Below are 23,038 nucleotides of genomic sequence, written 5' to 3'. Positions count from 1 at the left end.
TCCACTCGGCACGGCTAGTGATGAGAAAGCCTAAGACGCTAAGCTGCCGATGCGATGCGCTGCCAAGGAAAAAGTCGTTCCTTCATGTCACTATGGGGAGGACTGTTGGTTCGGCAGACGAGGGGGTCCAAAGCTCCCCTTAAATCCTTTATCAAGAATGCTCCACAAACTCCTAATGGGCCAGGAAGAGGCTTCCTTCTCCGGGCGGCAGCGTGGTCTGTGACTGACAAGTAGGGTGAAAGAATGAAGCAGGAGCTGCGGCGCGCGGCCCATGTGTGCACGCTATAAGGGTGCCCGCGAGCGATGCGCTTAATGAGCCATGATGATGGAGCATCCGGCGAGTGGAGAGTGAGCACCAGGCCTTATGTTTTGAATTATCGCGCCCGTGTCTGGGCACGATAATTCAAAACATATGGCGCCTGTGTGGGTAACCGCAAGCAATTAGCCACACACGCACGAGCGTGTGGTGAGCTTTTGAAAGGCCCTTACTACAAGTCTCGCCAGAGCAGCGCATGTGCGCAGCTATAGGCTCGACCTAAAAAGTATGCTGGTAGGCCTCATTCCAGGGAGGCGAGTTAAAAATGATCTGTTCACTACATGGTATGTTGCCACTACCACACTCATGCTGCTTAACTCATGGTGGAGGCATTAGCCTTCCACCACTTTGATTGTTCAACATTGGTGTCAGCACTATTCATCTATCATCCAGATTAACGACCAAAACCCCTTTTGCTGTTTTAATGTGCCAATGTCAAATAAGTAGCTACCAAAATTCAACATGCATCCCTTTTTACTTGGCACACCAGCCTCATAGTCACCCTTTAAATGTTTAGCCTTCCACCACTATGAGAGTAGCGCTCTTGGTGCCACTCCCAGTCGAAGAAGAGCTCAACCCATGAGACGGGCCAATATCATGGCACACAAGCACGAGCCGTGTTTAGCTGTGACAAAAACTAAAATAAATAAATCACCAATAAAGATAGACTACAATACAGTTGGCACTTAGGACAGAGGTACACGTCCTTTACTATGCAGAGGACCTTTCGATCTCAGTTGAGATGGAAAGGTCCTCTGCATAGTAGTTAAAGAGGATACAAAAATAGAGATTTTTCTCAATGCTCTACCCAATGTACTCCTCATTAGCTAGGGTAAAATAAATGTTGGCCATCGTGGGGTCAGCAAGACTAGTCCCTCATTGTTAGAATCCATAACCAAGCTGCGCAGATGAGAATTAAATCATTCTTTTAGTACTTTTTCACTGAGCTGTAAAGCCAAAATGAGAGAGTTCCAACTGCTGCATGGGCAGCTATGTAGATTTCCTGAATGAATCACTGGTGGCGTTTTGTAGAGAGCACAGTTACTCCTTACAGTGTCCCAGTGCTAGAGATTTCAGGTGAGACAAAAAGAAAGGAATATGCTACTTACCAGTATGCATCTGTTCTTGGCATGTAGAGCTGCAGATCTACACACTGTGCATAGATCGCCATCTGGTGTTGGGCCCGGATGTTTGCACTTGTTTTTGTCTTGGAAAGTCTTTGGAAGTCACGAGGTATGTGACTCCTCCTTTGGATCATAGTGCGCATGGGCATCTGCTCCATCCTCAGATTGTTTTTCGCCAGCAGGGAAATGATGGAGCTTAGTAAGAAACAGGAAAGATGCCCATGTATGCTGTGTCTAAGTAAGCCAATACTGGAACAGATAAAGGTAGCCGGGGAGGCGGGTGGGCGTGTGTAGCTCTGGAGCTCTACATGCCAAGAACAGATGCATATTGGTACGTAGCATATTCTGTTCGAGGCATGTGAGCTGCAGATTACACACTGTGCATAGATTCACTTCTAGCAGTGACCACCAGTATCTGTTGCAGTAGTTTGAAATAGTGTTTTGAGGACAGCCTGGCCCACACTAGCTTGTTTAGTTTGCACATCGACACAATAGTGTTTTGTGAATGTGTGCGGTGTAGACCATATAGCTGCTCTGCAGATATCATCTAAGGGAATGTTTCCTAGAAATGCCATTAAAGCCCCCCATCTTTTGTGTTGAGTGGGCTTTAGGAGGAACAGATAATATACGTTTTGCTTTGTGGTACAAATCTGTATGCATTTGACAATCCACCTAGCTATCCCAGATTTTGATATGGGGTTGCCCTTGTGTGGTGGTGAGAAAGACACGAATAGTTGTTTGGTCTTACGAAAAGGTTGTGTTCTCTCTATGTAGTACAGTAGTGCTCTTTTGACATCTAAGGTGTGAAAAGCTCTTTCTGCGACTGTTTGTGGCTGAGAGAAGAATATGGGCAGCTCCACAGATTGATTGAGGTGGAAAGGAGAAATGACTTTGGAGGAATTTAGGATTAGTTCGGAGAACGACCTTATTAAGATGCATCTGCAGAAAGGGTTCCTGAATGGTTAGTGCTTGCAGTTCGCTAACTCTTCGTAGAGAAGTAATGGCTACTAGGAAAGCAGTTTTCCATGTTAAGAATTGTAGTTCACATTTATGTAGAGGATCAAATGGAGGCCCCATTAGTCTTGTGAGAACGATGTTTAAATTCCACACAGGCGAAGGTGGTACTCTAGGGGGAAGAATTCTCTTGGGTCCCTCCATAAAGGCCTTTATGGCAGGTACTCTGAAAAGTGAGATATATTGCCTATTTGGTAGATATGCTGCTATGGCAGCAAGATGCAGTCTGATAGACGTGTAGGCTAGGTTGCATCTTTGGAGGTGTAGTAAGTAGCCTATGATGTGTTGGATAGACACATCTAGGGGATCAGTGTTATGGCAGTATATCACAAATCTTTTCCACTTGGCTGCATGGCAAGCTCTAGTGGTAGGCCGTCTAGCTTCATTGATGACGTTCATACAGTCAGGAGGAAGGTTAAGGTAACCAAATTCTAGAACTTCAGGAGCCAGATCGCTAGGTTGAGCTGAGCTGGGTCTGGGTGTTGGATCTCTCCATGGTTCTGGGTTAAGAGGCGTGGAGAGAGTTGTAATTTTAGGTGCGAAACTACAAAGAGTTCCAGCAGTGTGGTGTACCATGGTTGTCTGGCCCAAGTCGAAGCAACTAGGATAAGCGTTAAAGAGTGTTGCTGTAGTTTGCGCACCACTAGGGGAATGAGTGGGAGAGGCGGAAAAGCGTACGCAAATCTGCCTGACCAGTTCATCCAAATCGCATTGCCTATGGTCAATGGGTGTGGATATCTGGCGGCGAAGCTTGGGCATTTGGCGTTTTCTTGGGTGGCAAAGAGGTCTATCTGTGGTTGCCCCCACATCTGAAAAAACGGTTGAAAAACTTGTGGATGAAGCTCCCACTCGTGGATTTGTTGTGTTTGACTCCTGGGACATGTTGCGCTAGGAGAAAAATGTTCTGAGGTATAGCCCACCTCCATATGCCCTGTGCGAGCTGAGAGCTGCATTGAGTGTCCCGCCTTGTTTTTGGATAGAATACATGGCTGTCATATGGTCGGTGCGGACTAAGACAGTCTTGCCTAATATTTGTTTTTGAAATGCTTTAAGGCTAGGAATATTGCTAGTAACTCCAGGTGGTTGATGTGGAGTAACCTTTTTTGAGGTGTCCACCTGCCCTGCATAGTGTGATGTAGGTGAGCTCCCCACACGGAGAGCGATGCGTCCGCTGTCATTATTACTTGAGGACCTGGCTCGAGGAACGGTCGCCCTTTGGAAAGGTTCTTGGTGCTCCACCACTGCAGAGCGCGATGGGTACGACCGTCTACCAACACCAGATCTGTTAGCTGACCTTGAGCCCGGTTCCATTGGCGAGCTAAGGCGTGCTAAGCACTCTTGGAGGACGCATTTGGAGTCTTGCATGAGGCACTATGAATATGCTAGAGGCCATCATCCCTTCGAGTTGCATGAACACTCGAGCTGGAAGAGTGTTGCGGTTGGAATCTGGTGAGAAGAGCTTGCATGCTCGCGATCCTGGCGGAACTGGGATAGGCAAGCGCTTTTGTGGCACCGAGGTATTGTGTGTGGGACGGTTGCAGCTGGGACTTAGCGTGATTTATAGTGAACCCCAGGTTGTGAAGTTGTTCAATAGTGGCGCAAGTGTGTTGTACACACGGATTATATGAGCTGGCTTTTATGAGCCAGCCGTCTAGATATGGGAAGACATCGATGTGTTGTCGTCTTAGGTGTGCTGCCACCACTACTAGGCACTTGGTAAACACTCTTGGTGCTGTGGTGACTCCAAATGGGAGTACTTTGAACTTATAATGCTGACCGCCCACTACGAATCGGAGATATTTTCTGTGAGCGCTGTGAATGGGAATGTGGAAATAGGCGTCCTTGAGGTCTAGAGTAACAAGGAAGTCGCCCTGGGAAAGCCGAGGGAGGACCTGCTGAAGTGGGACCATGTGGAAATGGTCTGAGTGTAGGTATAGGTTTAGGGGTCTGGGGTCTAAAATAGGCCTTCGAGAGCCGTCCTTCTTTGGTATGAGAAAATAGAGGGAGTAGACTCCCTTGTTTCGTTGGTGCAGGGGAACTGGTTCTATTGCACATTTTTGTAGGAGGGAGATTACCTCCTGCTGTATTAGCAACAGATGTTCTTGTGACATTGGACGGTGTTTGGGTGGTATGGTTGGGGGGGTAGATGTTAGTTCGAGACAGTAGCCCGATTGAATTATTTGGTTGACCCACCTGTCTGAAGTGAGGTTTGCCCAGGCAGAGAGAAATTGGTGGAGTCTTCCCCCGACTGGTGTGGAATGGTCGGGTGAGGTGTTTGAGGGGGGGGGGGGGGGGGGGGGGGGGGTGGAGTTAGAGCGGGAGGAGTTGTTTTTGCCTCTGCCTTTGCTGCTGTTCCCCCTGTAACCACCCCTTTGGTAACCTCTAGTAAAGGTGGAGTGGGTGGGAGCTTTGTCAGAGGTGGAGGGGCTATCAGAGGAGTAGCCTCGATGGGTGCTTCTGAAGGATGAGCGACGAAAGGACCGTCTGGGAGCTTGCGATTGCAAGGCTCCCATAGATTTGCCCGTGTCTGTATCCTTTCATTTTCTCAAGGGATAGGTCTACATTGGGGCCAAATAGGTGTTGCTCATCAAAAGGCTGATTGAGTATAGAACTCTGGACCTCTGGTTTAAAACCGGATATGCGTAACTAGGCATGCCTGCGCAAAAGGACACTGGTGTTTATTCCCCTTGAGGCGGTATCTGCTACATCGAGGGCACACCGGATGGAGGCGTTAGTGATGATTTTACCCTACTGGATGAGTTCACTGGCCCGGTTCTTATATTTGTCAGGCAGGTGCTGCATTATGGACTCAAGCTCATCATAATGTGTCCCGTCATATCTGGGTAGCAGCGCTTAGGTATTAGCAATGCGCCAAATGTTTGCTGCCTGTGACGCTATGCGTTTGCCAGAGGCGTCTAGGAGTTTTGATTCCTTGTCTGGTGGTGGTGCGTCATCTGATGTTTGGGAATTTGCTCTCTTCCTTGCATTAGACACTACTAGGGAGTCTAGTGGTGCGGGGCCCTTAATGTATACTGGGTCAGTAGGAGCAGCTTTATACTTCTTTTCTATTCTCGGGTTGATGACTCGAGCTCTAACTGGGTCTTTAAAGATCTGTTGCGTGCTTAATGACCCCTTTAAGCATGGGCAGTGTTGCTGACCTTTGTGTGGTATCGAAGGTGTCCATAAGAAAATCTTCCTCTACTGGGTCTGTATGCAGGGCAACCCAGTGGTATTGGGCAGCTCTGTGAAGGAGCTGGTTGAAGCCGATATTGTCCTCTGGAGGGGAAGGCCTGGAGGGATAAATATCATCCTGTGGGGTGTAAGGGACATCTGGGACACTAATCATCCCAGGGGTCAGGGGAGCCAGTAGGGGTAAGGTCCCCAAGGGGTTGATCATCTGAGGTGTTATGAGGAAAGAAGGGAGGAAAGAAAGGAGGAAGAGAGCCACACCACCATTTGAGGTTTTTAGTTTTAGATAGTACATCTCCTGGTTTGGTCCTGGCGAATCGCCCGCAGATTATTCAATTGGCTAGAAACATATTGACTTATCACATACAAGAGCGCCATAACCTGAGACATAACCTCAGCCTAGCACCTTATATCTTTTGTTTTTACTTAGGGTAGGAGATCCCTTGATTAAAGTTGTTGTCGTAGGTACTCCCAACCCTATTTTAGAAGCACTTGAAACACACATTCATCTACACACACTAGACCCCTCATCCCCACTTCACCAAACGGCTGTTGGAAAAAGATCTCCGCTAAAGTGCCCCTACTATAGGAAGCCCGTCGGGTATTGCACCGCCGACCCGATGAGGAGCAGCCCGATGATTAAGCATAACACCCGACGGTGTGTGAGGGCATTATAATCCAATTAAATGGATTCCCAACTTTGAACCACTCTGGTCAGGTTGGTCTATATTTCCTTTACCTCTCACTTCAGAGGAACAGCATAATTCTTTCAACACTATAAACATGAAGATACTACACACATTTATATATTCCAGAACAAAGCCAGGAGCACAACAACACTATCTGGTTGAAACAGCAATGCTAACAAATTCTTCAAATGCAAATTCAGTACTTCTGAATAAATTAATTAGGCTTTCAAAACCTTTCAACCGAAGATATATTTTACCCAGTTAATTTACTCTGCAGTGAATGCATTTAGGGCACAAATAAATATTGCAGCAAATGGCAAACCATGCTCATAACCATTTAAAATGATGCTATATTTCTTACCTCCCACTGCAAGTGCGGGGGAATGTTTCTAATCTGTAGTTTTCGGCTCCTGTAAATAAATTACAGCAGAGTTACAAAAAAGAAATCTAAAAGACCGATAAGACTAAGAAAGGATTAAGATACACATTCTTCGAATAAGGAGTATAATAAATGTCTTAGAAATCCATGTGAATGACCAGCAACTTATGGAGCCAAGAAGCATACAAGTTTACTATCATGCTGCTGACTGCGTTGCAACAATATCCACAGCAATGTTCTTCGCATGACCACATCTTGGTATGCATAACTGAACAGTAAAGGTATTGTGAAATATTTACACTGTGATCAGTCAAGTTGGGGGGCCGGGAAAAGGAGGCATCCCAAAACGCTTCAGAGAACGCCACAAAAAAATAAAACTGGACAGAATTACACACAGTTTGGCAGAACGCTTGCTTTACCCAGAAACCATGCTTTTTGTGATATGGTGTATATCCATATCTATAGTTTTGAGAAATTAGGAATCCAAATGTATCTGTTTGCCGGAGGACTTCGGTAGCCGACAGAGCAAAAGAAGATCTGCATGACTGCTGTCAAAGATATCCATGTCCTGAAACATATATTTAAAAAAAAAAGAAGCCTTTTTTCAATAAACTGCCATCCCCCCCCCCCCCCAAGCCCCCCCCCACCCCCACCCCTCGGTTAGGCCATAGTGGATGGGTTGTTTTAGCACAGTTTATACAACATTTGAGGAGGCATGCGTAGGGCTCTCTTCCCTAAATGACAGATTCTCCACAGGCACCCCCAGTTCATAGTCATATTGGGGGGGGGGGGGGAAATTGGGGGAGCCAATTAGATCTCCACTTGAGATCCGTCTGGATCCGCTGAGTTTCCACGGCCCTAGATATATATTTGGTTTTTGAGCATTAATTACTCAAAAACTACTGAGCAGATTTAAACCAAATCACAAAGTGCACACTTTCTGGACCAAGATTTAACTTCCTGCCAAATTTGGTGTACATCCATTCAGCGGTTTAGGCTGAAGTGGTGTCTGAAGTTCTATGGAAAAATTACAGGGGAAAAATGAGTGTTGGGAACCCCCTCTTTTCTCTGCCCCTACTTGACGGATCACCCTGAAACTCTCCATGCACAAACTGGTCAAAAAGTAGCACTTTTTGAAAAGTTTCATGAAGAGTCGCCAAACTACAAAGTTATTACCACCAAAAATGCATTTCTTAGTTGAACCATAGCTTTTTGCACTGATTTTAGTCGAAATAGCCGATGTTTACAATGTAATAATCCTGTATTTATTTATATTTGGTGCCGCCTCAATATGACGGTATTATTGTGATTAACTATCCTTCTTGGGAACATAATGAATATGCTACTTACCAGTATGCATCTGTTCTTGGCATGTAGGGCTGCTGACATTCATATCTGTGCATAGATCGCCGCCTAGTGTTGGGTCCGGATGTTTGCACGTTGTTGTCCTGGAAGAGTCTTCGAAGTATCCTTGGATAGGTGACTCCTCCCCTGGACTACAGTGCGCATGGGCATCCTCTCCATCCTCAGATTGTTTTTCGCCATTGTGGCAGTGATGGAGTAGATACAGAAAGTGATGACCATGCTTACAGTAATTCTGAGAGCTGCAGCTGCTACAGGCGCCGGGGAGGAGGGAGGGCGATATGAATGTCAGCAGCCCTACATGCCAAGAACAGATGCATACTGGTAAGTAGCATATTCAGTTCGAGGCATGTGGGCTGCTGAATTCATATCTGTGCATAGAATACATAGCAGTGCCCTCTATTAGCGGCGGCTACCAGTGCCAGCTGCAGCGGTCTGAAAAAGTGTTTTGAGAACAGCCTGTCCTACAGCTGCCTGCTGTTTTGATTGCACATCTACACAATAGTGTTTGGTAAATGTATGTGTAGTGGACCAGGTGGCTGCTCTACATATATCATGCAGGGGAATGTTTCCTAGGAAAGCCATGGAGGCCCCTAACTTACGTGTTGAGTGGGCTCGTGGGGGAATCGTTAATGTGCGTTTAGCCTTTTGATAGCAAATTTGAATACATTTAACGATCCATCTGGCTATACCTGCTTTGGAGATAGCGTTACCTTTGTGGTGTGGCGCAAAGGCAACGAAAAGTTGTTTTGTCTTCCTAAAGATCTTAGTCCTGTCGATATAATACATGAGGGCTCTCTTCACGTCTAGTGTATGGAGTGCTCTTTCTGCGACAGTTTGTGGGTTTTGAAAGAAAACAGGCAGTTCAATAGTCTGATTCATGTGGAACTGCGATACCACTTTGGGCATGAATTTGGGGTTGGTATGTAGTACGACCCTGTTGGCGTGAACCTGTATAAATGGCTCTTGAACGGTTAGTGCCTGGAGTTCACTAACTCTTCTTAAAGAGGTGATTGCTACTAGGAAAGCTACTTTCCAGGTAAGATCTTGAAGCTCGCATGAGTGTAGAGGTTCAAAGGGTGGACCCATCAGGCGTGTGAGGACCAAGTTGAGGTTCCACATTGGAGCCGGTGGGTGGCTTGGTGGAATGACTCGTTTGAGTCCCTCCAAGAATGCTTTGATGGCAGGCACTCTGAATAGAGAGAGGTGCTGCCTGGTTTGCAGATAGGCTGATATTGCGGTCAAATGGACACGTATAGAGGTGTACGCCAGATTGCATCGGTATAGGTGTAAGAGGTAACAAATTATGTTTTGTATGGATGCGTCTAGCGGGTTAATGTCATTAGTACAACAAATGACGAACCTTTTCCATTTGGCTGCATAGCAAGCTCTCCTGGCCTCCGTAATGAGGTCCATACAGTCAGGTGGCAGGTTTAGGTAGCCAAACTCTTGGACTTCAGGAGCCAGATCGCCAGGTTCAGCTGTTGCGGATCTGGGTGCTGAATCTCTCCATGGTTCTGCGTCAAATGCGCGGGTTTGATCCGCAGCCTTTGATGCGGCACCACGGAAAGTTCGAGAAAGGTGGTGTACCACGGCTGGCGTGCCCACGTTGGAGCAACCAGGACGAGTGTCAGTGAGTGTTGTCTGAGTTTGCGTGCCACCAGCGGTATCAGTGGTGCTGGGGGAAAAGCGTACGCAAATCTGCCGGACCAGTTCATCCATATCGCATTGCCCTGCGACTGCGGATGTGGGAACCTGGCGGCAAAGCTTTGGCATTTTGCATTTGCTTGTGGCGAATAGGTCTATCTCTGGATGACCCCACTGCTGGAAGTACGGTTGGAGTACTGATGGGTGTAACTCCCACTCGTGCATCTGGTGGCTGTGTCTGCTGAGCAGATCCGCCATCTGGTTGTCCTTGCCGGGGAGGTGTTCTGCCATGAGGAACATGTTCCTCTGAATGGCCCACTTCCACATGCTCTGAGCCAGATGAGACAACTGTGGAGAGTGTGTTCCTCCCTGCTTCTGTATGTAGTACATGGCGGTCATGTTGTCCGTCCGGATCAACACGACTTTGTTGCACAAGTGTACTTTGAATGCTTTCATAGCCAGGAAGATTGCCATCTGTTCTAGAAGGTTGATGTGCATCTTCTTCTGTTGTGTTGTCCATAGTCCCTGCACTGTGTAGTGGAGTACATGAGCTCCCCATCCCTGGAGAGACGCGTCCGCTGTCAGTATTTGTGGAACAGGCTCTTGGAACGGTCGGCCCTTGCAAAGGTTTTGTGGATTCCACCAATGCAGAGAGTTGTATGCCCGACCGCTCACCAACACTAGGTCTTTCAGCTGTCCTTGAGCCTGATTCCACTGACGTGCTAAGCACTCCTGAAGCGGGCGCATATGTAGTCTCGCGTGTGGGACTATGAAGATGCAGGAGGCCATCATGCCTATCAACTGCATGAACACTCGCGCAGGAAGGGAGTGTTGGGGTTTGAACTTGGAAATCAGCATTTGCATGCTGTTCATCCTCACTAAATTTGGCTGAGCTGTGGCCGCCAGAGTGTCTATAGTCGCACCTAGGTACTGTTGTACGTGTGCGGGCTGGAGATGGGATTTTGGGTAATTTAGTGAGAATCCCACACTGTGAAGGAGGTGAATGGTGCGGGACATGTGGCTGGCACATTGCTGGGCCGACTTTGCTTGAACGAGCCAGTCGTCCAGGTAAGGGTAGACGTGTATGTGCTGCCTCCGTAGATGTGCCGCCACAGTAGCTAGGCACTTTGTGAAAACCCTGGGTGCTGTTGTCACGCCGAAGGGAAGGACTTTGAACTGGTAGTGCTGCCCCTGAACAGTGAACCTGAGGTATTTTTTGTGTGAGGGGTGAATGGGTATGTGGAAATACGCATCCTTGAGGTCCAGTGTGGCCAGGAAGTCTCCCTGTTTGAGCAGCGGGAGGACTTGCTGTAAAGTGAGCATGTGAAAATGCTCGGAGAGAATGTAGCGGTTCAGGGGTCTCAGGTCTAATATAGGTCTGAGTGACCCGTCCTTTTTTGGTATTAAAAAGTACAGGGAGTACACCCCCGTACCCTGCTCGTGGACGGGTACGACCTCTATTGCGCCTTTTAGTAGCATGCTTAGCACCTCCTGCTGTAAGAGCGTTAAGTGCTCTGAGGACATAGGACGGTGTTTTGGAGGTATTGTGGGTGGAGTGGAGGTTAATTCTAGGCAGTAACCGTATTTGATAAGGTCTTTGACCCACCTGTCCGTGGTGATGGAGTTCCACGTGGACAGGAACCTTTGTAGCCTTCCCCCGACAGGTGTTAGGTGGTCGGGAGGAAGGGAGAGGGCGTCACTGTTTGTTCTTGGGGGAGGACCTGGTGTTGCCGTAACTGCGTCCTCTGCCCTTTGTGCTTGAGCCATGATAACCACCCCGGGTGTTTTTATCGTAGGTGCTCTGTGTGTTTCCTTTGTTGTAGGTTTGCTGTGACCCCTGTCCTCTACCTGCTCCTCTATTTCCGGGGCGACGAAAGGAGCCGCTCCGAAAGGACTGCGTTTGAAGAGCCCCCATGGACTTCAGTGTCCGTGTCTTTTTATTTTCTCTAGGGTGGTGTCAACCTCCGGCCCGAATAAGTAGTCAGGGTTGACAGGCTGGTTGAGGATGTTATTTTGCACCTCAGGTTTGAATCCGGAGATTCGCAACCAGGCGTGTCGTCGCAACATGACGCTAGTGTTTATGGCTCTGGCAGCTGTATCTGCGGCATCCAGTGCACACTTGATGGATGTGTTTGTGAGGAGTTGTCCCTCCCTGATGAGGATCTCTGCACCTTCTTTGAATTGGTCAGGGAGATGTTGGAGTAATTGTTCTAGTGTGTCGTAGTGTGCTCGATCGTAGCGGGCGAGGAGCGCCTGAGTATTGGCAATGCGCCATATATTAGCTGCCTGGGCCGCAACCAGTTTGCCGGAGGTCTCTAGCACCTTGGACTCTTTGTCCGGGGAGGAGCATCGCCTGTTTGCGAGTGTGCCCGTTTGCGAGCATTCGCCACTACAATGGAATCTAGAGGTAACTGGCCTCTAATGTAGGTAGGGTCACCAGGCGCCGACCTGTATTTGTCGATTCTGGGGTTTATTACTCTTGCCCTGGTGGGTTCTTTGAAGATGTCCTTTGCTGGTTTGAGGACACCCTTTAACATGGGTAGAGTTTTTATATTCCTTTGAGGATGCGAAAGTGTCCATGAGAAAGTCGTCCTCCACGGTGTCAGAGTGGAGTTGCACCCCATGATTGGCCGCAGCACGTTCAATTAGGGCGTTGAATGCGGCAGTGTCCTCTGTGGGAGATGTTTTTGCTCCATAGAGTTGCGGGTCCTGTGTATCCATAGGTGCACCCGAGTCCACAGGGTCATCACAAGCTTGGTCGGGGTCCTGTTGGCCTTCAGGGTCCATCTCTCCGGGGTAGGGGACGTGGTCACCCATGTAGTCCTCCAAAACGTCAGTGTCGGAGTGTGTGGGAGAGAAGGACTGTGGATCCTGGTAAAAGGAGTGGAGAGGTTCGGAAAGAACTGGTTCCGAAGTCACCGGCAGCTTTTTCTTAAGCGGGATCCGGTAGGAGTCCAAAGCTGACTCTGAAGTTATTCTCCTTTTGTGGAGCACCATCCTGCCGGTGTCGGCGTCGATGACATGTGACGGAGACGACTCCGCAGGAGAGCGTTCGGCAGGCGTGAACGTGGTGTGGGTGACCCGTGTTCTGATCTGGAACAGTTTTGGGGCCGTGGATGGCGGCAGGCCAAAAGTGATATTGGTCGGTGCCGAAGAGGTCGATGGAGCTTTTATCGGCTCGGAGCCTGACGTGTCCTGGAGGACTGCTTTGTGTTTGGTGCGTTGCGCAGCAACGGTCCGCACCTGGAGTGCCATCGAGTACTTCGTGCCGGCCGTTCCCGTAGAGGCGGCCGTGGACTTCTTCGGTGCCGGCGAGTCATAGAGTCGACGTCTTTGATGAGTGTGCCTTTGGTGGTGCTGTCGAAGCGGGGTGCGACGCAGCAGGCAGTTTGACCTTTGGGGTCGGAGCCGATTGTGTCGGTGCCGGTAGCCGAGGAGGTTTGGTGGCACCGAAGCTCTTTTTCCGTGTGTCGGCGCCGACGTCGGCTGCTGCAAGCTCGGCACCAAAATCTCGTTCGGTGCGGTCGGCGCCGACGGGTTTTGCTGGCGTCGAAGGTGTGGTGGGCCTCGATCTGACCAGCGTTACTTTCGGTTTCGGTTTCTGGTGAACCAATGCGGCTTTCGGTTTCGGAGAAGGGAAACCAGCCTTTTTGGGTAGTAATGGATGCCGCTGAATGTCCGAGGCCGGGCCAGAAGGCGGGGCCAAAGAACTGCGGGATAGGTCTTGGGTAAGGCCCGAAGGCGATCCCTCGACCGGGTCCATAGACTGGCTCACTGGGATATCCTCAGTCTGTACGGGTAGGCCTGGCTCGTCACCAGAGCTACTCTCTTCGGCCCCTAAGGCCTCATTGTAGTCTCCTACCTCGGTGTCGGCTTCATCTCTGGAAAAGAGTTGTTCTTCGACGTCTTCCGATACGGAGTAGTGTTCGGAAGCGGGGCTGGAGGGTAGGTTCTCCACGTCTTCGGCGCTGAAGATGTTGGCTGGGGCCGGTGCCGCTTGCTGCGCTTCGAGTCTTGCTGCTCGTCGATTCCGAAGACTCTTCTTGGATCGGAATCGGGCACAGGCCATACATGTAGATTCGTCGTGATCCGGTGAAAGGCATTTGTTGCACACCGGATGGACGTCGATATGGGGATATTTTGCATTGCATACCGGACACCGCTTGAATGGTGTCCTCGATTCCATCGTCGATGAAGGGTCGATGGTCGGGGAAAATGCGAAAAAGTTGGTTCTGGAAGTTAGTAAACTAACAATATACTATCGATACCGATCGGGAACAGTACCGACGCGAACTAAAGGCCTTTTGGCCTGTAAAAAGGTTTTCCTAACTTGAGTCAAGATAAGCACATCCGAACCCAATGGCGGAAAAAAAACAATCTGAGGATGGAGAGGATGCCCATGCGCACTGTAGTCCAGGGGAGGAGTCACCTATCCAAGGATACTTCGAAAACTCTTCCAGGACAACAACGTGCAAACATCCGGACCCAACACTAGGCGGCGATCTATGCACAGATATGAATTCAGCAGCCCACATGCCTCGAACATATTGTTGTATGAACTATCCATGGCACCAGAAGATGTTTTCTGTGTCTATAACTATTTGACAGTTAAGATTTGAAAAGGTTATATTCCAATTCCAAAGAATCCATCACTTAATTTTAGGCTTGTGTTGCATTTACTTAAAAGTAGTAGGTGTCTCCCTCTCGAGCATTATAAACGTATGAATTGGAGGATAGCATCACTTGAATGTGAAAGTAAGTTTATTTTTATGAATTGTGAATAGTTTATTTACCCCGCCCGTTGTAAACTTGACAAAGGATACGATGGTAGCTGAAATGTGTTGCTCTTGGTTTCAATAAAGAACGTGAGTGAGTACGCACCAACGACATGGAAGGGAAGAGGACAATCAGGGAGCAGAGGACGACAAGACGCGTAGAAGCTCCGGAAAGAGCAATGGGCTACCACCTGCGCAATCGAACAGCAAAGAAATATAGACTGGTGAAAAAGTGGAACCTGATCTGATCATTAATCTGTCCAAACATGTACTAACAAAGGCAGAACAGAGTCTGTTGAACAAGGGTCTTCTTATCTTCCGTCTAGAAAAACATCTTCAGAAGCTCAAATTAACTAAATTCTTAAACAAACTGAATTTTAATAACGTTTCAGGAAACCAGAGTGGAGAGATGATGAAAGCAGAGCATACACATGAACATACAATTGCATAAGTTAACTTGAGCGGCCTATGGACTAGCAAATGATATGGATGAGGCAGAGTTAACAGACCTCCAAATATTGGAAGAAATGGGCATTAGCACAGAACACCACCCTAACTCTAAACTTAAAAACAAATGAAATTTTGACCGATCCTACATCCAGGGAATCGGACAGATACCTTTCACAAACCAGTTGTGTTCCATCACTTCTTTATCTGCCACATCAAACATGTTCACAATAGAGAGAATCTAACCAAGGAGGAATGCAAAGCACGAGTCACTAATGAACAACAACTCAATAGAAATAAATCCAGCGGATAAAAGGTGGCAATATAGTGATACTGGAAAGGAACGATTACATTGAAGAAGCAATGCATCAACTGAGTAGCAGCACAAATTACAAGATACTGAAAAAGAATCCAGTAAATTATCTAGTACTGGAGTTAAACAGCAAACTTGAAAACTGGCGTGAAAGAGGTCTACTAAAGTGATGAAGAAACAACATTTCTGGAGAATAAGAATCCGATAACACCAAACATCTATTTTCTGCCTACAGTGCATAAGACGTTGACCAAACCACCAGGCCGCCCCATAATATCGAGTTGCGGATCATTCTACGAGAATCTGGCCACATACGTGGACCACTTTCTAGCACCGATAGTACCTACTTTGAATTTCAATATAAAAAGATACCAGATACTTGCTCAGGATTCTAATGGAAACCAGTTGGCAGGAAGAGTACCTACTTGTTACTATCACTGTGGTTTCCCTCTATACGTCGATAAGCCATGGTATAGGGTTGCAGGCTGTGAAGTACTTTTTAAAACAAAGACCCATAGGAGAGCTACAACACACCCAAATGCTATTGAAAATGATCAAACTATGTTTGAACAACATCTTTATTTTCAACAAAACGCTATACTCAGTGTTGCGGGTCCGCCATGGGAGTTTCCTTCTCTCCAAGCTATGCAAACCTCGTGATGGGAAAAAAACAGCTTGGAGAGAAGAGAATTACCAATATACAGCCGAAGTAGCACTATGGCTGCGCTTCATAGACAAATATTTTCTTCTATGGAATGGTACTGAGGCAGACTTATAGAATATCTAGCCATTCTCAACAATAATGAAGTGGGTCTGAGGTTTACTTATATCAATGCCACTGAGATGGACTTTCTGGATACCAAAGTCTATGTTGAGTCCAACAAGATTCAGGCCAGTCTTGAGAAAAGGCACAGCCACCAACAGTGTGCTCCATTTCTCGAGCTTTCATCCACACTCCCTAAAGAAAAGCATACTGTATGGCGAGTTTATTAGGATGAAAAGAAATTGCTCAGAGGAAAAAGAAATTGAATAAAAATTCAAAGAGACAAAGCGCTGATTCCTTAAACGAGGGTACAATTTTAGTGATATTTAGCATGGGGAAGCAAGAGATGTAACGAGGGCACAAACTCTTATCAATAAAAAACAAAAAAGGAATAATGAATAACAGCAAGACTATTCGTATGATTAACATACAGCAAAGAAAGTTTCAAAATACTAAACAAATACTGGAATGTCCTGAAAAAAGATCCAGTTATTGGAGCTAAACTAGGTGAACGCCCACAAATATCCTTTAAAAAAGTGCCATCACTATCGGATACATTGGTAAATAGCAGTTTGGGGTTTTAAAAAAAACAGAGACCTCTGAAGAACTTACAGAAAGGATTTGGAAGATGTAATACATGCATGGCATGTAAAATAGGGAAGAACTTGAAAACCATCCTTGATCCCCGAGGCAAAGCATTCAACATCAATGAAGTGATCACATGTGAATCTGTGGTCTATCTAATCGCTTGCTTCTGTGGGAAACTATACATAGGAAGCACTATAAGACTACTGAAAAAGCGCATTTGGGAGCATATTAGAGCGACTCAAAACAAGGATACGACGTATGCAATTGCGAAACATATGCAAACGCATGAAGGTAAACATGGCTGGATAGGACCTACTGTGGCCTAATGACCGTGCCACCACATGAGAGGGGAGGCAACAAGACGTTAACATTGAGATGTTTAGGATCCAGGCTTATTATAAGATTCAAAACAAAGATCCCACTGGAACTGAATGGGGACAAAGATAAACATTCATCTCATTTTGTGCATCAACTGTACATATGTTCTTTTTCCAGGGCATGTGAAGCATTAGGGTGGAGTTGGCTCTATGAAATGCAAATTTCAAATGTTGTGACTAGCCGAATCTGATGTTAGAACAGATGACCATGAGTATAAGAATATTGGTGTAATTAGTTGGCATTTGGAGGGTGGAGTGGCACCGAGTCATGAATTAGTTGTAAATTGACATGATTGTACAGGATTGACAAAAACATGCAGCTTAACACAGTTCAAAGGAACACAAAGTCATTGGACACTTAGTCCGGTAATTTAGTGCAGTAGTAAAGTACTAAATATGAGCCACATGGCATGTTTGCACAGAATGGACAATGGCACTTAGCCCAGACAGAATTATTGACACTGAAAAATTGGACACCAAGTCCGCCAGCACGCAAAGTAATGTAAGAGTGTACACATGACCTAACGGCTAAAAGTCACTAAAATGATGGAATGTATATCAAAACAGACATGCTAATGACCACGACACTCAATAGAAATGTTTATTAACAAATTGGCAGTGTGATAAGTGTTCAAATTTTTATAAAGATACAAGGAAAGAGGCTTGAACATCCTTGCTGCGTACTGTTAAAGCCGGTAAGAATTGGGCATAATATCATGGCACCGTTACCAATGTCATAAGTAATTTTATGTTAAATGTTTATTTGAACGACTGATCCCACAATGCCTCATTATGGGTGGAGTGGCATTCAGATATATAAATCAGATATATAAATTTATACTGAAAAGTGACTACGCTAATTACCATGAGCAAGTCTGCGATGGTTGCAACGCGCAGGAGGAGAGGGATGGAGAATTGAATAAACAATTGAAATCCCAAGGAGAGTGCTGCGATATTTTTTCATGATGGTGAACACACACAAAATGTTCTGGGGGACTTTTGAAAAAAATACAAAGTACGTCTCCTGGGTCATGAAATGCATGACCAAGAGAGTTTCATTTCCAAAGCACTTAGAGCTGGAACTGTATACCCTTCAGCTGGAGTACAGGGACGCTTTGTGGCTGTTCCTATGGCTGTATGTTGTGTCCTGAAGAGTGTTCAAGACTGAAATGTAAGTTTGTCGTTTTGATGGACTGCTTCATTTGAAATCTTTCATTGACAATTACTATTCATGAATGTATCTGTGATTTAACATTAGACGCAATTGGTTATGGGGCCTGGTTCCACTGGTTAATGGTAAATATGACATGCGTTTAACATAACATTGTAGCGAACCTTTGACAATGCCAATATGTCTGTTTTATATATATATTGAAATCCTGACATGGCCAAAAAGCCAGGATTTTTATATATTATGTTTTAAACCTTTGCTAAAGCAACTACGTATGACTTATTTAAAAGGATACCCCTTATTTTGTGATGGCCAGAATTTGTAGCCAATCCTACACAGTGCGGGATTGGCCACCCGTGGGATTTGTGCAATAATCTCTACATTATAATTAAAAAAAACAAAAAAAAATAAAACAGACATTTGAGTTAGGTGAAAATATCACTTACAAAAACATTTTAAAACCTCGTTTTTTTCAGTGACATATGAATATATATATATATATATATATATATATATATATATATATATATATATATAATTTTTTTTTTTTTTTTTTTACTGTGTTTACTTACTGGCAGTTGCCATTAGGTGTAGTGTAGTTCCAATAGTAACCTTCATGCAGGACCTACGCATTTGCAGATAAACTGTGGGTCTAGTAGCAGATTGACTATGTTCACCCCCTCGAATATGTTAGCCTGTTTTCGCATTAGCTAGCTCGTAGTGCTACTAGAATCTCCTGGTATCAGAGAGATTAGTTTTTGCAACCTCAGAACACAATAACCTCAGACTCGTAGAAACAATATACCACTTTTCACCCAGTCACTTGTGCTTGCTTGTTTTGCTCAGAGAGATACACAGAAGAAACAGTTGGGCGTGTTTACAATAAGAATTTATGGTACCGCTGTTCTTCTCATCTAAAACAAATGTGCTGCTACAACTGGAAAACAGTAGCAGAGATAGAGTATCAGCAGTTCAGTGAATAATAAAAAGGAATAGTATTGTTCTACCATTTTGCAATAGTCATGAACACCTACATGAATATAAAATGCATTTATAAAATAAAGTGCTTACTCCCAAGGTGCCTGTCTAGGTGTACCTAAGTTTACCTAGCATGCAAGTAAGGTGTGAAAGAGCTACTACGCCTAACAGCCTAATAGTCTAGATTCTAAGAGCCAAAAATCCCGCTAGGATTTAGTCGAACCTGAATAGTGAGTGTGTGGGACTGCTTCCTGGGCTTGAGTTGGACACTCTGCAAGGGATAGTTAGACCACTGTCAGCTGGAGCGATGGCATGCCGGAGCGTCTCTGGTCAGTGTGTCGGCCTTGAATTCTTGGTTCCCTCCTGCCTACTGTTAGCAAGAGGTGCTGTATTTATACAGTCTATGTGCGTATGTTACCCATTGTTCAGTATGAGGATGACTCCTACAAAAAGGGAAGGTGCACCAATGACAGTCAGTAGGCGTTAAATCAATTCGAAAGAATAACCTTTATTGCTTTGTAGTGTTAAAAGTAATCATCATGGCTGATGATTACTTTTAACACTACAAAGCAATAAAGGATACTCTTTCTAATTGATTTGACGCCTAATGACTGTCCTTGGTGCACCTTCCCTTATTGTATGAATCGATTTATTCGATCTCCAGTGGAGTGGGAGTGCGGCGGACTCCGGAGGTAGTGGCGCAGATTTTGTACTTTTCTTTGAACATTGGAACGGAGGTGCTGAACCCTGGTCAGCCGCATTTTGTTTTTTGTCTTCAGTATGAGGATGACGCTGGGGATTAAACCTTTGTGCATAGATAGGAGAGGTGAAGTATGCCCCCCTAGAGAGTGTACTCAAATTATTCATATGAGCCAAGTATGACGTCTTAGCAATATTGTTCGGGCAGAACCAACCCTCTTCATAGAACTAGGTGAAATGTTTAGTCCTAAAAGGCATTCTGTCATTATTTGGAGTTGTGTCCTTATAAGGCTCGTTCATATGAAATGAAGGGGAGATGGTTTAGGGAAAGAGTACGATGTTCTCTGAACCTATATTAGGGTACCGATATGAAATATTACATAGGTAGTTCTAGTTTGGACCTAGTTTCCATAGGAATAATGGTTTGACTTTCCTTTATCATCTTTTGCTTTGCTTGACGAATATTCACAGACGTTTCCAAAAGAGTGTCACGTTAAGTCTTGTACATTGAAAGCTTCGGTGTTATCCATTAAGTGGGAGCCGAGAAAAAGCGCGTTTCCCTTGTAAATTCCCATAGGAATTCGAAACTCGACTACAGCCCGAATTAATGAATGGAATTTACCAAATTTGGCAGAAAGCTACCGGGGACCCTATTACAGCTGATCGTAACTTCAGGAAGTGGATTCCATTATACCTATAAAAACCCGCGAAGACAAGAGCGGAAAGACAAGTTCAGCCCCCTGGTTCAACTCAGAACTCAGAGCCCTCCGGAAGGAATGTAAAAAAGCTGAGCGATTGTGGAGGAAGGATTGGCTTCACTCCAATAAAGATGTATACCGGAGGACTGTGAGAGCATACAAATCTGCTCTGAAAATTTCTAAAGCCTCCTACTATGATGATAGGATTCTCTTGCGGAATTAGTGGCATTTTTGATCCTATCTCATTGTCAAAGAACTTCTAGAGGTTCCTGAACCCCCACCACTGACCGTGGCCCGTCCAGACAGGAGCAAAGAATTAGCCAAATTCTTCGACTCTAAAATTTCCCACATCCTAGATTCACTCCCGCAGCCTAGTCAGCTACCTTGCTGGGACAATGTGATGAATGACTCCTGTCCGGTAGGCGCCCCTCGCCCGCTGCTTAATGCCTTTAGGGCGGTTACATCGGACGAAGTTGATAAGGCTCTGGCCATTATGAAAAGTGGCTCCCCCCTTGATCCTGCCCCCATGAGGTTTCTTAAAACAGTCGCTCCTGTGATTGTCCCTTCAGTTTTGGAGTTGATCAATGCCTCTCTTTCCCAAGGCATCGTTCCTCCTAGCTGGAAGGGAGCGGTAGTCAAAGCCCTTCTTAAAAAACCCCAACTGGACCCCGCCGACCTGGCCAATTATAGACCAATCTCGCTCCTTCCGGGCATCAGCAAAATTGCCGAAAAACTAGTCAACACTCAGTTGTCCCAGTTCCTGGAATCGAACAATCTGCTGCGACGGTCCCAAACGGGGTTTCGCCCTGGCCAAGGCACAGACACCGCCCTCCTTGCTGTCATCGAGGAGGCAAGGTGCATTTTGGATTCAGGGGGGATCAGTGGCAGTGATCCTCCTGGACCTTAGTGCAGCCTTTGACACGGTGAACCACCGAGTCTTGCTCCATCGGCTGGCCAGGGCAGGACTCTGGGGCACAGCGCTGGCCTGGTTAGAGTCCTTCCTGTCGGGCCGCTCGTTTCAGTTCTGGGATGGCAGCTCCCGTTCTGACTCCCTTCCTCTGACAAGTGGGGTTCCCCAAGGTTCCTCACTGAGTCCTACTCTTTTTAATGCCTACATGGCCCCTTTGGAGGATATAGTTGCCCCCTTCGGCATTAAGATTGTGAGCTACGCGGACGACACGCAATTGGTCGTCTCGCTCTCACATCTAGACCAATGCCCTGATAATCTTCTGCACTGCCTCCAGAAAATCCACCTCTGGATGTGCGACTCTTCACTCAAACTCAACAGGTCCAAAACAGAAGTCATGCTGATGGGCAAGAAATGGTCAACAATTCCACCATCCGTTTGGCCAGATACCATGGGTGAGGTACCCGCCCCCAGAAAAGAAATTAAGAGTCTGGGGGTCTGGCTTGAACCAGACCTATCAATGAAAACCCAAGCTATCAAAACAGCTGGAACCTGTTTCGGACTTATGAGGTCAGTCCGCAAGATCCTTCCTCTGCTCCCCCCTCTTTCCAGGAAACTCCTGATTCAAGGACTGGTTCTTGCACGACTCGATTACAGCAATGCTGTCTACTTAGGAGCCCCTGAAGCTACTCTGGGCAAGCTGCAACGAATCCAAAATGCAGCTGCTCGGATGCTGATGGGCCTCCCCTCCAGATCATCCGCCAGACCAGCACTTAAGGCACTCCACTGGTTGCCAGTGCGAGAGAGGATCGAGTTTAAGGCTATGTGCATCGCCCACAAGCTTCTCAATGGACAAGGCCCCTCGATCCTGGGAGACATGGTCACCCCGTACAAAGCCTTGAGATCTCTGCGCTTGGACAATGAGCGACTGGCGAATGTCCCCAAGTTTAGAAGGGCACGTACCGAAGTTCGTCGCTTCTCGGTAAAGGCAGCCACCCGCTGGAATCTGCTTCCCCGTAATTTGCGTTTGGAATCCTGCTATCTGCGTTTTCGCAAGCAACTCAAAACTCTGCTTTTCCCCCAAATAAAAAGCCTTTCTTCTTCCTTTTCCCTCTTGCCAACCTTGCAGGTTATAGCGCGGGGATGCCTCCAGGTCACCAGGAGCTCTATAAATTCTTAAATAAATAAAATTAAATAAATAAATTAGTCCCGAAAGAGTGTTTTTTTGTTGTTTGGTGTGAATCAGTTAAGTAGTAGGAGACATTAAAAGAAAACCACATTTGTATATCTAGGGACGCGGATCCTCCTCGGATTTGCGAATCCAAGCACCAACAGCAATGCCGTGATTGGCTGGCTGTAACCTGAGAGGAAAGTTGTGGCCGATGCGTTTCATCGGAACTCTGATCCCAGAGGGAAAATAAAGTTAGAACTTAATAGAAGGGGTCACTGCAGATTTTTGTTTTTTCCATGCAAGGATTCACGGATCCTCACCGATGTCGGAGGATCCAGACCCCAATTAAATAAAAATCCTAGGTTGCAGTGACTTAACATTAAAAAAAACAGAAAAAAAAAAAAAAAAAGAAAAAAGTTACAGGGGCATTG

General features: G+C 46.2%; 1 protein-coding gene across 1 annotated transcript in view; it reads right to left on the bottom strand.

Annotated features, from left to right (window-relative positions):
* Nucleotides 1–23,038, bottom strand: part of IGF2BP3 (insulin like growth factor 2 mRNA binding protein 3) — a 643,796-nt gene that overhangs the window by 586,560 nt on the left and 34,198 nt on the right. The window contains exon 3 of the mRNA XM_085631537.1: nucleotides 6,694–6,742. Within this exon, the coding sequence (XP_085487663.1) occupies nucleotides 6,694–6,742 (49 nt within the window). The remainder of the gene's footprint in view (nucleotides 1–6,693; nucleotides 6,743–23,038) is intronic.

This window comes from Triturus cristatus, chromosome 10, assembly GCF_964204655.1.
Source record: "Triturus cristatus chromosome 10, aTriCri1.1, whole genome shotgun sequence".
NCBI lineage: Eukaryota > Metazoa > Chordata > Amphibia > Caudata > Salamandridae > Triturus > Triturus cristatus.
The sequence above is the reverse complement of the archived record's forward strand: the minus strand, read 5'-3'. Positions and strand labels throughout refer to the sequence as shown.